We start from the raw sequence: 14,185 nt of genomic DNA, 5'->3' as shown, positions 1-14,185 counted from the left end.
CAGATTAAACCTAGATCTGCCCTGAACTGTGTTCAAATACTCATACTAACTGCACAATTTGTGATGTAAATTGAGTATGTAGTAAGCTTATTGGTCATAGTATGGATATGGTTAGTATGCCAAAAGTTCCCAGATGTCGTACTACATTCGCCAAAATATGAAGTATACAAGCAATGGACACTATTTACGTGGTTTTAGGGCCCATAATGCAATTCTTCAGAAAATGGGCGTGGCTTCACAACATTTTCAGATTTGATGAAAATATGTAGCCAAAGTCCGACGAGAGCGGAAACAAATTCATTGCTCACAAATGTTAAGAAAATATTGAGCAATGTAATAAAGTAAACGACTTTTCAAATAAGTTAGGCGACACGTTGTTTGCTGACAATTTGTTAGCTACGCTAGCCTTACAAACCGCATAGCATATCATTAGAGCAGTTGCTTGTATGCACCCGGTACGTTAGCTAGCTAGCTAACTAGCGTTAGTTGACTAGTAATACATTGACCTTGGCAGTATATTAACTATATGCTATTTAACTACCCAACGTGTATTAACGTGATCATTCATATCATTCTTAGTTATCTATTTGGTAAAGTCGTTGTGCGTTCTCAATAGACATTGTCGATGAAGCCGTAAGATGTCTAGCTAGTAATTTGTTAGCTACGCTAACAAGCTAGCAAGAAGTTGCATAGCAACAGCATCAACTTCCGGGTTAGACAGGCGAAGTGCTAGTACGCTCAACTAAAAGGATACTTTCCATTTAAAGTATACTAAAATTAACTAATAGTATATACTCATTAAGTATGTAGTATACAGTATGTTAGTATGGGTATTCCAACACAGCTATGGACTTTAAGGACATTTCCATTTGATTCATTAGTCCATTGTTGATTTAATCCCAAAATGTTTTGCATATCAGCAATCATGTTTTCAAGATATATAACTTTGAAAATACAGAAATGTATCATATGATGCAAAATGCATCATACCAGCTGTATTTTATTGTATTTTGAAAGTTATATATATTGCTGACATGCAAAACATTTTGGGATTATATCAACAATGGACTAATGAAACCAAATAGCAAAAAATTGTTTTTAGGGGTGGAGTTTTCCTTTAAAAAGCACTTTACACAGAGATACCGTTTGAGCCTCGTTTGTAGGTCCTGAGGTTGTACGTATCAATCGTCTCTGAGTAGGAGTGCTGATCTAGGATCAGGGCCTCCCTATGCATGTAACCTCATTCACTGTGACGTGAAAAGGCAAAACTCTGATCTTTAAAATCAGTACTCCTGCTCTGAGACTGGCCCCAGGAGTAGGCAAAATCTGTGTCAAGGAAACTGTCCCCAAGTGTAATCACCTGTATGGTCTCTCTGCAGACGTAGGCTATCTGCAGCTCGGATAGGGGACCCGTCACTGAGAAATTAAAAACAGACAAACATGATGGTTATGCTGCCCTAAAAGGCCATTTGTATAGTTTATTATAATTGTCAGATAGGATTCTGTCTGTAAACTGTAATCTATGCAAACAGTGTGATCATACCATAGGGGGAGAGATGAAACATTTAAGAAATAAATAAACCATCATTTATAAGTAATAAATCAGACAATAATTTGACAATATAACTGTGATGATATGCGAGAGAGAGAAGACACGAAGAGAGAGAGGAGACAGAGAGAGAGGAGACAGATAACACACCATGATATATGTCCTGTAGAGATCCTCCCCCACAGTACTCCATACAGATCCACAGCTTGTCACGGCTGATACAGGGAGGGAGAGGAGACAGTTAGGAGCACACGAGGCAGTTAGGGGGCAGTTAGGGGGCAGTTAGGGGGCAGTTAGGGGGCAGTTAGGGGGCAGTTAGGGGGCAGTTAGGGGGCAGTTAGGGGGCAGTTAGGAGCACAGGAGGCAGTTAGGAGCAGTAAAACAGAGGGTGTATTCATTAGTGCAAAACGTGTTGCAATGAAAACTAGCGTGTCTTATTTGACAAGTTCAGGTAGGTCCTTCCCCGTTTCAGACTGTTTGGTTCCTAGCGAATAACCCCAGGGTTTACAATATACACAGCTAAATAGTTGGCAGAACATGAATGGCCTAACGTAGACACAAATGACCAAGAACAATATTAGGGCCGTATAATAAATATATAATTTTTTCTTCTCCTAAATTCTGTTTTCTCCGTTTAGTTTTTCCAGGTTTTCGCTCTCAAAAATCACATTTTTTGAAAAACAAAAACAAAATTGAATGTTCCAAGTCCACAACAATGCTTAAAATCACATCAGGATACCGAAAAATCGTTTGTATTTATTTTTGGGTGTATTCAACTGCACACCTGCCAGAGACCATTGATTGGTTAACAATGTTTCTGTAGTGCTCATATGAATGCAGAGTATGTAAAACAAAATGGCCACCGGATTGAAGCAAAAAAAAAAAACATGATATCATTCTGCTAGGTAGGCAAAGTCTATTTTGTAGTTAACATTTCATTGAGAAGGTTCAGGGAAACTTTTTCCATAAGACTGTTTTCATTACATTAGCATCATCGCTAACAGCTACACAAAGCAGTAGACAAAACACACACAGACAGACAGACATTCCTGTGACGTTGCCTCTTCAGAAAGTTGAAGGAAAAGAAGAATCGCTGATGCATTTGGTTCATGTCTTATAATAATCTTGGACATATTTATGCATTGTTGAATTCCATTTTAAATGTCTGGATTTCTTAATTCCGTCCGCGTTCTCATCAACGTGAATTTTACAGGGCCCTACAATAGATCAGATTTTCTCTGATGATGCCAACTATGAGAAATAGATAACTGGCAGGGCAACATTGCTGCTAGAGCGATTCAATCCGCAAGTCATCCCAAAGATTATTGTTAGATGTGATGTAGGACGGAGAAGTACAGATGTCGATTAAGGCAGCCCCTCAACCCCCCTCTCTGATTCAGAGGGGTTGGGTTAAATGCAAAAGACACATTTCAGTTGAAGGCATTCAGTTATACTGACTAGGTATCCCTCCTTTCCCTGTACAACTGACTAGGTATCCCCCTTTCCCTTTACAACTGACTAGGTATCCCCCTTTCCCTTTACAACTGCCTAGGTATCCCTCCTTTCCCTTTACAACTGACTAGGTATCCCTCCTTTCCCTTTACAACTGACTAGGTATCCCCCCCTTTACAACTGACTAGGTATCCCCCTTTCCCTTTACAACTGACTAGGTATCCCCCTTTCCCTTTACAACTGACTAGGTATCCCTCATTTCCCTTTACAACTGACTAGGTATCCCTCCTTTCTCTTTACAACTGACTAGGTATCCCTCCTTTCCCTTTACAACTGACTAGGTATCCCTCCTTTCCCTTTACAACTGACTAGGTATCCCTCCTTTCCCTGTACAGCTGACTAGGTATCCCTCATTTCCCTTTACAACTGACTAGGTATCCCTCCTTTCCCTTTACAACTGACTAGGTATCCCTCCTTTCCCTTTACAACTGACTAGGTATCCCCCTTTACAACTGACTAGGTATCCCTCCTTTCCCTTTACAACTGACTAGGTATCCCTCCTTTCCCTTTACAACTGACTAGGTATCCCTCCTTTCCCTGTACAGTAAACATGTCCGATCTGACTGTACTGAAGACTACATTATTAAAGCGTAGCACAGTAAACCATTTCTTATAGCTTACCTTTACATTCTAAAAATACCTCTGGTCTGGAAATATCAAGTATCACTTCCTCAAGTCACTCAGCCACAGACTATCACTTCCTCAAGTCACTCAGCCACAGACTGCTACAATGGTATATATAGTGTTGGCTTGCTCCTTACCAGAGGGAGCTCTGGGCCCTAGGGGTCAAACGTAGTGCACTACACAGGGAATAGAGTGCCATTTGTAACATATCCCTGGTATTGGAGTGTGGTCTAGGCTCTTACCAGAGGTAGCTCTGGGCCCCTGGTATTGAGTGTGGTCTAGGCTCTTACCAGAGGTAGCTCTGGGCCCCTGGTATTGGAGTGTGGTCTAGGCTCTTACCAGAGGTAGCTCTGGGCCCCTGGTATTGAGGGTGGTATTGGCTCTTACCAGAGGTAGCTCTGGGCCCCTGGTATTCAGTGTGGTCTAGGCTCTTACCAGAGGTAGCTCCCGAAGTAGGCCACTATGTTGTGGTGCATGCATTCCTTCACCATGAAGATCTCCTGCTGGATGATGGAGAAGTCATCCCCTGGAAGCAGAGAATGAGAGAACTCAGACGCAGAAAAACACACCCGTGGGGTCATTTTAATCCATAGAGACGTGAAGGAGAAGCTCGTCCGATGTTGATCTCTTCTCGGCTGGGTCCTCATTTGGGACCAAAGTTCCTTGTTAAGAGACACACACAGACAACACACACACACACACACGAGAGAGGGAGACACGCAACACACACAGACACACACGAGAGAGAGACACGCAACACACACAGACACACACGAGAGAGAGAGAGACAGAGACAGAGAGACAGACACACATTCTCCTTTGACTGATGGTATTCTGCATAAACCTCCTCTCCATATTAATATTAATTAACGGAGGAAAGGTTAAAGCACGTTGGACAGAATGAGTCACTAAATCTTTCCCCTTCCGTTGCCAAACCACAGAACATTTTACTCCATTTCAATGTGCCCGGATGGATAAAATACTTCCACAGTGTAGCATAACACTGCATTGTGCATATAGACAAAATTAACAAAATGGTGTCCTATAAATGTATGTATGTAGCTACTAATGAATAAAGCACTACTACTGCTGTTACCACCACCACCACCACTACTACCACCAATAATACTAATACTACCACCACCACTACTACCACCACCACTACTAATACTACCACTACTACCACCACCACTACTACTACCACCACCAATAATACTAATACTACCACCACCACTACTACCACCACCACCACCACCACTACTAATACTACCACTACTACCACCAATACTACCACCACCACCAACACTACTACCAACAATATTACCACCAATACTACTAACACTACCACCACCAATACTACTAACACTACCACCACCAATACTACTAATACTACCACCAGCAATACTACCACCACCACTACTAATACTACCACCACCACCACTAATACTACCACCACCACTACCGCCACCACTACTAATACTACCACTACTAATACTACCACCACCACTACTGCCACCACTACTAATACTACCACTACTAATACTACCACCAATACTACCGCCACCACTACCAATATTACCACCAATATTACTAACACTACCACCACCAATACTACCACCACCGATACTACTAATACTACCACCACCACTACTAATACTACCACCACCACTACTAATACTACCACCACCGCCACCACTACTAATACTACCACTACTAATACTACCCCCAATACTACCGCCACCACTACTAATACTACCACTACTAATACTACCACCACCACTACCACTACTAATACTACCACCACCACTACTAATACTACCACAACCACTACTAATACTACCACCACCACTACTAATACTACCACCACCACCACTACTAATACTACCACCACCACTACCACCACCACTACTAATACTACCACCACCACTACTAATACTACCACCACCACTACTACTAATACTACCACCACCACTACTACTAATACTACCACCACCACTACTACTAATACTACCACCACCACTACTACTAATACTACCACCACCACTACCACCACCACTACCAATATTACCACCGCCGATACTACTAATACTACCGCCACCACTACTAATACTACCACCACCGATTCTACTAATACTACCACCACCACCGCCACCACTACTAATACTACCACCACCACTACTAATACTACCACCACCACTACTAATACTACCACCACCACTACTAATACTACCACCACCGCCACCACTACTAATACTACCACCACCACTACTAAAACTACCACCAATACTACCGCCACCACCACCAATACTACCACCACCACTACTAATACCACTACCACCACTACTACCACCAATACTACTAATACTACCACCACCACTACTACCAACAATATTACCACCAATACTACTAACACTACCACCACCAATACTACTAATACTACCACCACCGATACTACTAATACTACCACCACCAATACTACCACCACCACTACTAATACTACCACCACCACTACCGCCACCACTACTAATACTACCACCACCACCACTACTAATACTACCACTACTAATACTACCACCAATACTACCAATATTACCACCGCCGATACTACTAATACTACCACCACCACTACTAATACTACCACCACCAATACCGCCACCACTACTAAAACTACCACCAATACTACCGCCACCACCATCACTACTAATACTACCGCCACCACTACTAATACTACCACCACCGATTCTACTAATACTACCACCACCACCGCCACCACTACTAATACTACCACCACCACTACTAATACTACCACCACCACTACTAATACTACCACCACCAATACCGCCACCACTACTAATACTACCACCACCGCCACCACTACTAATACTACCACCACCACTACTAAAACTACCACCAATACTACCGCCACCACCACCAATACTACCACCACCACTACTAATACCACTACCACCACTACTACCACCACTACTACTAATACTACCACCACCACTACTACTAATACTACCACCACCACTACTACTAATACTACCACCACCACTACTACCACCACCACTACTAATACTACCACCACCACTACTACTAATACTACCACCACCACTACCACCACCACTACTAATACTACCACCACCACCACTACTAATACTACCACCAATACTACCAATATTACCACCGCCGATACTACTAATACTACCACCACCACTACTAATACTACCACCACCAATACCGCCACCACTACTAAAACTACCACCAATACTACCGCCACCACCATCACTACTAATACTACCGCCACCACTACTAATACTACCACCAATACTACCACCACCACTACTAATACTACCACCAATACTACCGCCAATACTAATACTAACACCACCACTACTAATACTACCACCGCCGCTGCTACTGCTACTACTACTACTACTACTACCAATACCCCCGCTACTACTACCAATACCACCACTACTACCACCACTACTACTACCGCCACCACTACTACCGCCGCCACCACCACTACTACCACCGCCACCACTACTACCACCGCCACCACTACTACCACTACCACCACTACTACTACCAATACCACCACTACCACCACCACTACTACCACCACCACCACTACTACCACCGCCACCACTACTACCACCGCCACCACTACTACTACCACCACCACCACCACCACCACCACTACTACTACCACCACTACTACTACTACTACTACCACCCCCCCCGCCAGGAATCGACACCTAAGACTCAATATTTTTGGAACAGATGAGACGGTGTTCTCGGAAGTACAGCAACTAATCAAACACTTGCATCTTTCATAGCGAGCTAGCGAGGGACGAAGAGCGAGGGGCACAGTATAGGCAGGTCGGCCACCAGGCAGACAGTCAGAACCATGGACTAGGCCTATCTAAAAATCGGCAATCATTAGCAGTATCTCACAATGGAACGCTGTATCTTGCAATTTCTTGGCTTGCAATGTCTCACAACTTCAGTAAAGCAGAGCCCATCATATTCTACACTCAACAGACCGAAGACTTAACACACACTGGCCTCATTAGCGAAGAGCAAGCAAGCATGCCCTCACCTTAAGGAATATTTGAGGGGCTCTATGTAGGGCTGGGCGGTATACCGTATTTTACTATATACACACACCGGTATTGATGCACGGATCGATTTGTGGTTTTTACTTTACCTTCTATAAGGGTATTTGAATGTTTTGGTTTGTTAATTGTATAACGCCGTGTGTAACGTCCATTTTTAAAGTTTACTCTGCAACTTGCACATTCATCTTTTGCACATTCTTCCATTCCACTGTTTAATTGCTATATTGTCGAACTGCTTTGCTTTATCTTGGCCAGGTCGCAGTTGCAAATGAGAACTTGTTCTCAACTAGCCTACCTGGTTAAATAATGGTGAAATACAAATAAATAAAATAAACTTGAGCATTCCCTCTCCACACAGACCTAGTCCCACCCAGTCACTCAAGGAGCGCATTAGTTGTTGCTTGACGACGAGACACTTGCGTTCAGTCTGCTGGTCAATGCAGCACATGCAACAATGTTGATGACAACGATGTTATTTTCACTTTGCTTCTTAATATAAATCCACTAGGAATCTATAATTACACTATTAGTTTGTGTTTCTTACATCAGCAAACAGCTAGTTTGTCTTTTCTTAGCAAGTTAAGCTAAATCGTGTTAGCCACTAATGCTAATCGCTAGTTAGCTGGCTAACTAGCGAGTCAGAGCAAACGTAGCTAGCTAATGCAGCCTGATACCAGTGATGGTGGAGGCCTATATCAGCACGTTGTTTGTGCAACAGTATCTTCTAAATCAAAGAGGAATAGGCGAAGCATGAATATGTTGGCTATATGAATAAAGATTTAATGTAGCCAAAAATTATAGGGGACATCACTTTGGTTCCTACCCGTCACAATAACTCGTCCCTTACATCTTCATTCGTTGCCATGTCAAACACCACTGTATTCAAAGTGCCCACTATTATTTATATTCTAAATATAGAATTATAATAAACATTCTCTTTCCATGATTCCAAAAGTTCACCCAAGTGTTTTGATCTAAATCGCAATTGCAACATTTGGTTAAAAATAAGGCCTAGTATTTTTGCCCATATCGTGGCAGTGTGGAAATAATCTCAAATGAGTGCAGGAAATGCAGGAAATTACTTTAGGTAGAACTTGAATTGAACAGAATAAACCAATCAGAATGGAGAAAGACCCATTGAAGTAATTTGGAATATATGTGTTGCCACCCTGGGGTCACGCACTACTCATAAAGCAAATGTACAACTTTTATTAATCAAAAACATCAAATACGGTCCAAAATTTGAAAAATACCATATGATATTTTGGCCATATCACCCAGCCCTAGCTGGTAAATCCCTCAATAGGTAAATCCCTCAATAGGTAAATCCCTCAATAGGTAATCACTATTTACAACACTCAGGTAAAGAGGTGGGCCCGTATTCACAACACTCAGGTAAAGAGGTGGGCCCGTATTCACAACACACAGGTAAAGAGGTGGGCCCGTATTCACAACACTCAGGTAAAGAGGTGGGCCCGTATTCACAACACTCAGGTAAAGAGGTGGGCCCGTATTCACAACACTCAGGTAAAGAGGTGGGCCCGTATTCACAACACACAGGTAAAGAGCTGGGCCCGTATTCACAACACTCAGGTAAAGAGCTGGGCCCGTATTCACAACACACAGGTAAAGAGGTGGGCCCGTATTCACAACACACAGGTAAAGAGGTGGGCCCGTATTCACAACACTCAGGTAAAGAGGTGGGCCCGTATTCACAACACTCAGGTAAAGAGGTGGGCCCGTATTCACAACACTCAGGTAAAGAGGTGGGCCCGTATTCACAACACTCAGGTAAAGAGGTGGGCCCGTATTCACAACACACAGGTAAAGAGGTGGGCCCGTATTCACAACACACAGGTAAAGAGGTGGGCCCGTATTCACAACACACAGGTAAAGAGGTGGGCCCGTATTCACAACACTCAGGTAAAGAGGTGGGCCCGTATTCACAACACTCAGGTAAAGAGGTGGGCCCGTATTCACAACACACAGGTAAAGAGCTGGGCCCGTATTCACAACACCCAGGTGAAGAGGTGGGCCCGTATTCACAACACTCAGGTAAAGAGGTGGGCCCGTATTCACAACACTCAGGTAAAGAGGTGGGCCCGTATTCACAACACACAGGTAAAGAGGTGGGCCCGTATTCACAACACACAGGTAAAGAGCTGGGCCCGTATTCACAACACTCAGGTAAAGAGGTGGGCCCGTATTCACAACACTCAGGTAAAGAGGTGGGCCCGTATTCACAACACTCAGGTAAAGAGGTGGGCCCGTATTCACAACACTCAGGTAAAGAGGTGGGCCCGTATTCACAACACTCAGGTAAAGAGGTGGGCCCGTATTCACAACACTCAGGTAAAGAGGTGGGCCCGTATTCACAACACTCAGGTAAAGAGGTGGGCCCGTATTCACAACACTCAGGTGAAGAGCTGGGCCCGTATTCACAACACTCAGGTAAAGAGGTGGGCCCGTATTCACAACACTCAGGTAAAGAGGTGGGCCCGTATTCACAACACTCAGGTAAAGAGGTGGGCCCGTATTCACAACACTCAGGTAAAGAGGTGGGCCCGTATTCACAACACTCAGGTAAAGAGGTGGGCCCGTATTCACAACACTCAGGTAAAGAGGTGGGCCCGTATTCACAACACTCAGGTAAAGAGGTGGGCCCGTATTCACAACACTCAGGTAAAGAGGTGGGCCCGTATTCACAACACTCAGGTGAAGAGCTGGGCCCGTATTCACAACACTCAGGTAAAGAGGTGGGCCCGTATTCACAACACTCAGGTAAAGAGGTGGGCCCGTATTCACAACACTCAGGTAAAGAGGTGGGCCCGTATTCACAACACTCAGGTAAAGAGCTGGGCCCGTATTCACAACACTCAGGTAAAGAGGTGGGCCCGTATTCACAACACTCAGGTAAAGAGGTGGGCCCGTATTCACAACACTCAGGTAAAGAGCTGGGCCCGTATTCACAACACAGGTAAAGAGGTGGGCCCGTATTCACAACACTCAGGTAAAGAGGTGGGCCCGTATTCACAACACTCAGGTAAAGAGCTGGGCCCGTATTCACAACACTCAGGTAAAGAGGTGGGCCCGTATTCACAACACACAGGTAAAGAGGTGGGCCCGTATTCACAACACTCAGGTAAAGAGCTGGGCCCGTATTCACAACACTCAGGTAAAGAGCTGGGCCCGTATTCACAACACAGGTAAAGAGGTGGGCCCGTATTCACAACACTCAGGTAAAGAGCTGGGCCCGTATTCACAACACTCAGGTAAAGAGGTGGGCCCGTATTCACAACACTCAGGTAAAGAGGTGGGCCCGTATTCACAACACTCAGGTAAAGAGCTGGGCCCGTATTCACAACACTCAGGTAAAGAGGTGGGCCCGTATTCACAACACTCAGGTAAAGAGGTGGGCCCGTATTCACAACACTCAGGTAAAGAGCTGGGCCCGTATTCACAACACTCAGGTAAAGAGGTGGGCCCGTATTCACAACACTCAGGTAAAGAGGTGGGCCCGTATTCACAACACTCAGGTAAAGAGGTGGGCCCGTATTCACAACACTCAGGTAAAGAGCTGGGCCCGTATTCACAACACTCAGGTAAAGAGCTGGGCCCGTATTCACAACACTCAGGTAAAGAGCTGGGCCCGTATTCACAACACTCAGGTAAAGAGCTGGGCCCGTATTCACAACACACAGGTAAAGAGCTGGGCCCGTATTCACAACACTCAGGTAAAGAGCTGGGCCCGTATTCACAACACTCAGGTAAAGAGGTGGGCCCGTATTCACGACACACAGGTAAAGAGGTGGGCCCGTATTCACGACACTCAGGTAAAGAGGTGGGCCCGTATTCACAACACTCAGGTAAAGAGCTGGGCCCGTATTCACAACACTCAGGTAAAGAGGTGGGCCCGTATTCACAACACTCAGGTAAAGAGGTGGGCCCGTATTCACAACACTCAGGTAAAGAGGTGGGCCCGTATTCACAACACTCAGGTAAAGAGGTGGGCCCGTATTCACAACACTCAGGTAAAGAGGTGGGCCCGTATTCACAACACTCAGGTAAAGAGGTGGGCCCGTATTCACAACACTCAGGTAAAGAGGTGGGCCCGTATTCACAACACACAGGTAAAGAGGTGGGCCCGTATTCACAACACACAGGTAAAGAGGTGGGCCCGTATTCACAACACTCAGGTAAAGAGGTGGGCCCGTATTCACAACACTCAGGTAAAGAGCTGGGCCCGTATTCACAACACACAGGTAAAGAGGTGGGCCCGTATTCACAACACTCAGGTAAAGAGGTGGGCCCGTATTCACAACACTCAGGTAAAGAGGTGGGCCCGTATTCACAACACTCAGGTAAAGAGGTGGGCCCGTATTCACAACACTCAGGTAAAGAGGTGGGCCCGTATTCACAACACTCAGGTAAAGAGGTGGGCCCGTATTCACAACACACAGGTAAAGAGCTGGGCCCGTATTCACAACACACAGGTAAAGAGGTGGGCCCGTATTCACAACACACAGGTAAAGAGGTGGGCCCGTATTCACAACACACAGGTAAAGAGGTGGGCCCGTATTCACAACACTCAGGTAAAGAGGTGGGCCCGTATTCACAACACTCAGGTAAAGAGCTGGGCCCGTATTCACAACACACAGGTAAAGAGGTGGGCCCGTATTCACAACACACAGGTAAAGAGCTGGGCCCGTATTCACAACACTCAGGTAAAGAGGTGGGCCCGTATTCACAACACACAGGTAAAGAGCTGGGCCCGTATTCACAACACACAGGTAAAGAGGTGGGCCCGTATTCACAACACACAGGTAAAGAGGTGGGCCCGTATTCACAACACACAGGTAAAGAGGTGGGCCCGTATTCACAACACTCAGGTAAAGAGGTGGGCCCGTATTCACAACACACAGGTAAAGAGGTGGGCCCGTATTCACAACACTCAGGTAAAGAGGTGGGCCCGTATTCACAACACACAGGTAAAGAGGTGGGCCCGTATTCACAACACACAGGTAAAGAGGTGGGCCCGTATTCACAACACACAGGTAAAGAGGTGGGCCCGTATTCACAACACACAGGTAAAGAGCTGGGCCCGTATTCACAACACTCAGGTAAAGAGGTGGGCCCGTATTCACAACACTCAGGTAAAGAGGTGGGCCCGTATTCACAACACACAGGTAAAGAGCTGGGCCCGTATTCACAACACACAGGTAAAGAGGTGGGCCCGTATTCACAACACACAGGTAAAGAGGTGGGCCCGTATTCACAACACACAGGTAAAGAGGTGGGCCCGTATTCACAACACACAGGTAAAGAGGTGGGCCCGTATTCACAACACTCAGGTAAAGAGCTGGGCCCGTATTCACAACACACAGGTAAAGAGGTGGGCCCGTATTCACAACACACAGGTAAAGAGGTGGGCCCGTATTCACAACACTCAGGTAAAGAGGTGGGCCCGTATTCACAACACACAGGTAAAGAGCTGGGCCCGTATTCACAACACACAGGTAAAGAGGTGGGCCCGTATTCACAACACTCAGGTAAAGAGGTGGGCCCGTATTCACAACACTCAGGTAAAGAGGTGGGCCCGTATTCACAACACTCAGGTAAAGAGGTGGGCCCGTATTCACAACACTCAGGTAAAGAGCTGGGCCCGTATTCACAACACTCAGGTAAAGAGGTGGGCCCGTATTCACAACACACAGGTAAAGAGGTGGGCCCGTATTCACAACACACAGGTAAAGAGGTGGGCCCGTATTCACAACACACAGGTAAAGAGGTGGGCCCGTATTCACAACACTCAGGTAAAGAGGTGGGCCCGTATTCACAACACTCAGGTAAAGAGCTGGGCCCGTATTCACAACACACAGGTAAAGAGCTGGGCCCGTATTCACAACACTCAGGTAAAGAGCTGGGCCCGTATTCACAACACTCAGGTAAAGAGGTGGGCCCGTATTCACAACACTCAGGTAAAGAGGTGGGCCCGTATTCACAACACACAGGTAAAGAGGTGGGCCCGTATTCACAACACTCAGGTAAAGAGGTGGGCCCGTATTCACAACACTCAGGTAAAGAGGTGGGCCCGTATTCACAACACACAGGTAAAGAGCTGGGCCCGTATTCACAACACACAGGTAAAGAGGTGGGCCCGTATTCACAACACTCAGGTAAAGAGCTGGGCCCGTATTCACAACACTCAGGTAAAGAGCTGGGCCCGTATTCACAACACTCAGGTAAAGAGGTGGGCCCGTATTCACAACACACAGGGAGAGGTGGGCCCGTATTCACAACACAGGTAAAGAGCTGGGCCCGTATTCACAACACACAGGTAAAGAGGTGGGCCCGTATTCACAACACACAGGTAAAG

At 45.7% G+C, this 14,185-nt stretch overlaps 1 protein-coding gene across 1 annotated transcript in view; it reads right to left on the bottom strand.

Annotated features, from left to right (window-relative positions):
• LOC120023222 (mitogen-activated protein kinase kinase kinase kinase 5-like) overlaps positions 1 to 14,185 on the bottom strand; it is a 142,963-nt gene that overhangs the window by 100,858 nt on the left and 27,920 nt on the right. The window contains exons 4-6 of the mRNA XM_038967263.1: positions 4,121 to 4,211; positions 1,700 to 1,764; positions 1,361 to 1,416 (exon numbers count right to left, since the gene is read on the bottom strand). Coding sequence (XP_038823191.1) covers positions 1,361 to 1,416; positions 1,700 to 1,764; positions 4,121 to 4,211 — 212 coding nt within the window. The remainder of the gene's footprint in view (positions 1 to 1,360; positions 1,417 to 1,699; positions 1,765 to 4,120; positions 4,212 to 14,185) is intronic.

Source organism: Salvelinus namaycush, chromosome 28 (genome assembly GCF_016432855.1).
Source record: "Salvelinus namaycush isolate Seneca chromosome 28, SaNama_1.0, whole genome shotgun sequence".
NCBI lineage: Eukaryota > Metazoa > Chordata > Actinopteri > Salmoniformes > Salmonidae > Salvelinus > Salvelinus namaycush.
This window is presented reverse-complemented; position numbering and strand designations above follow the sequence as displayed.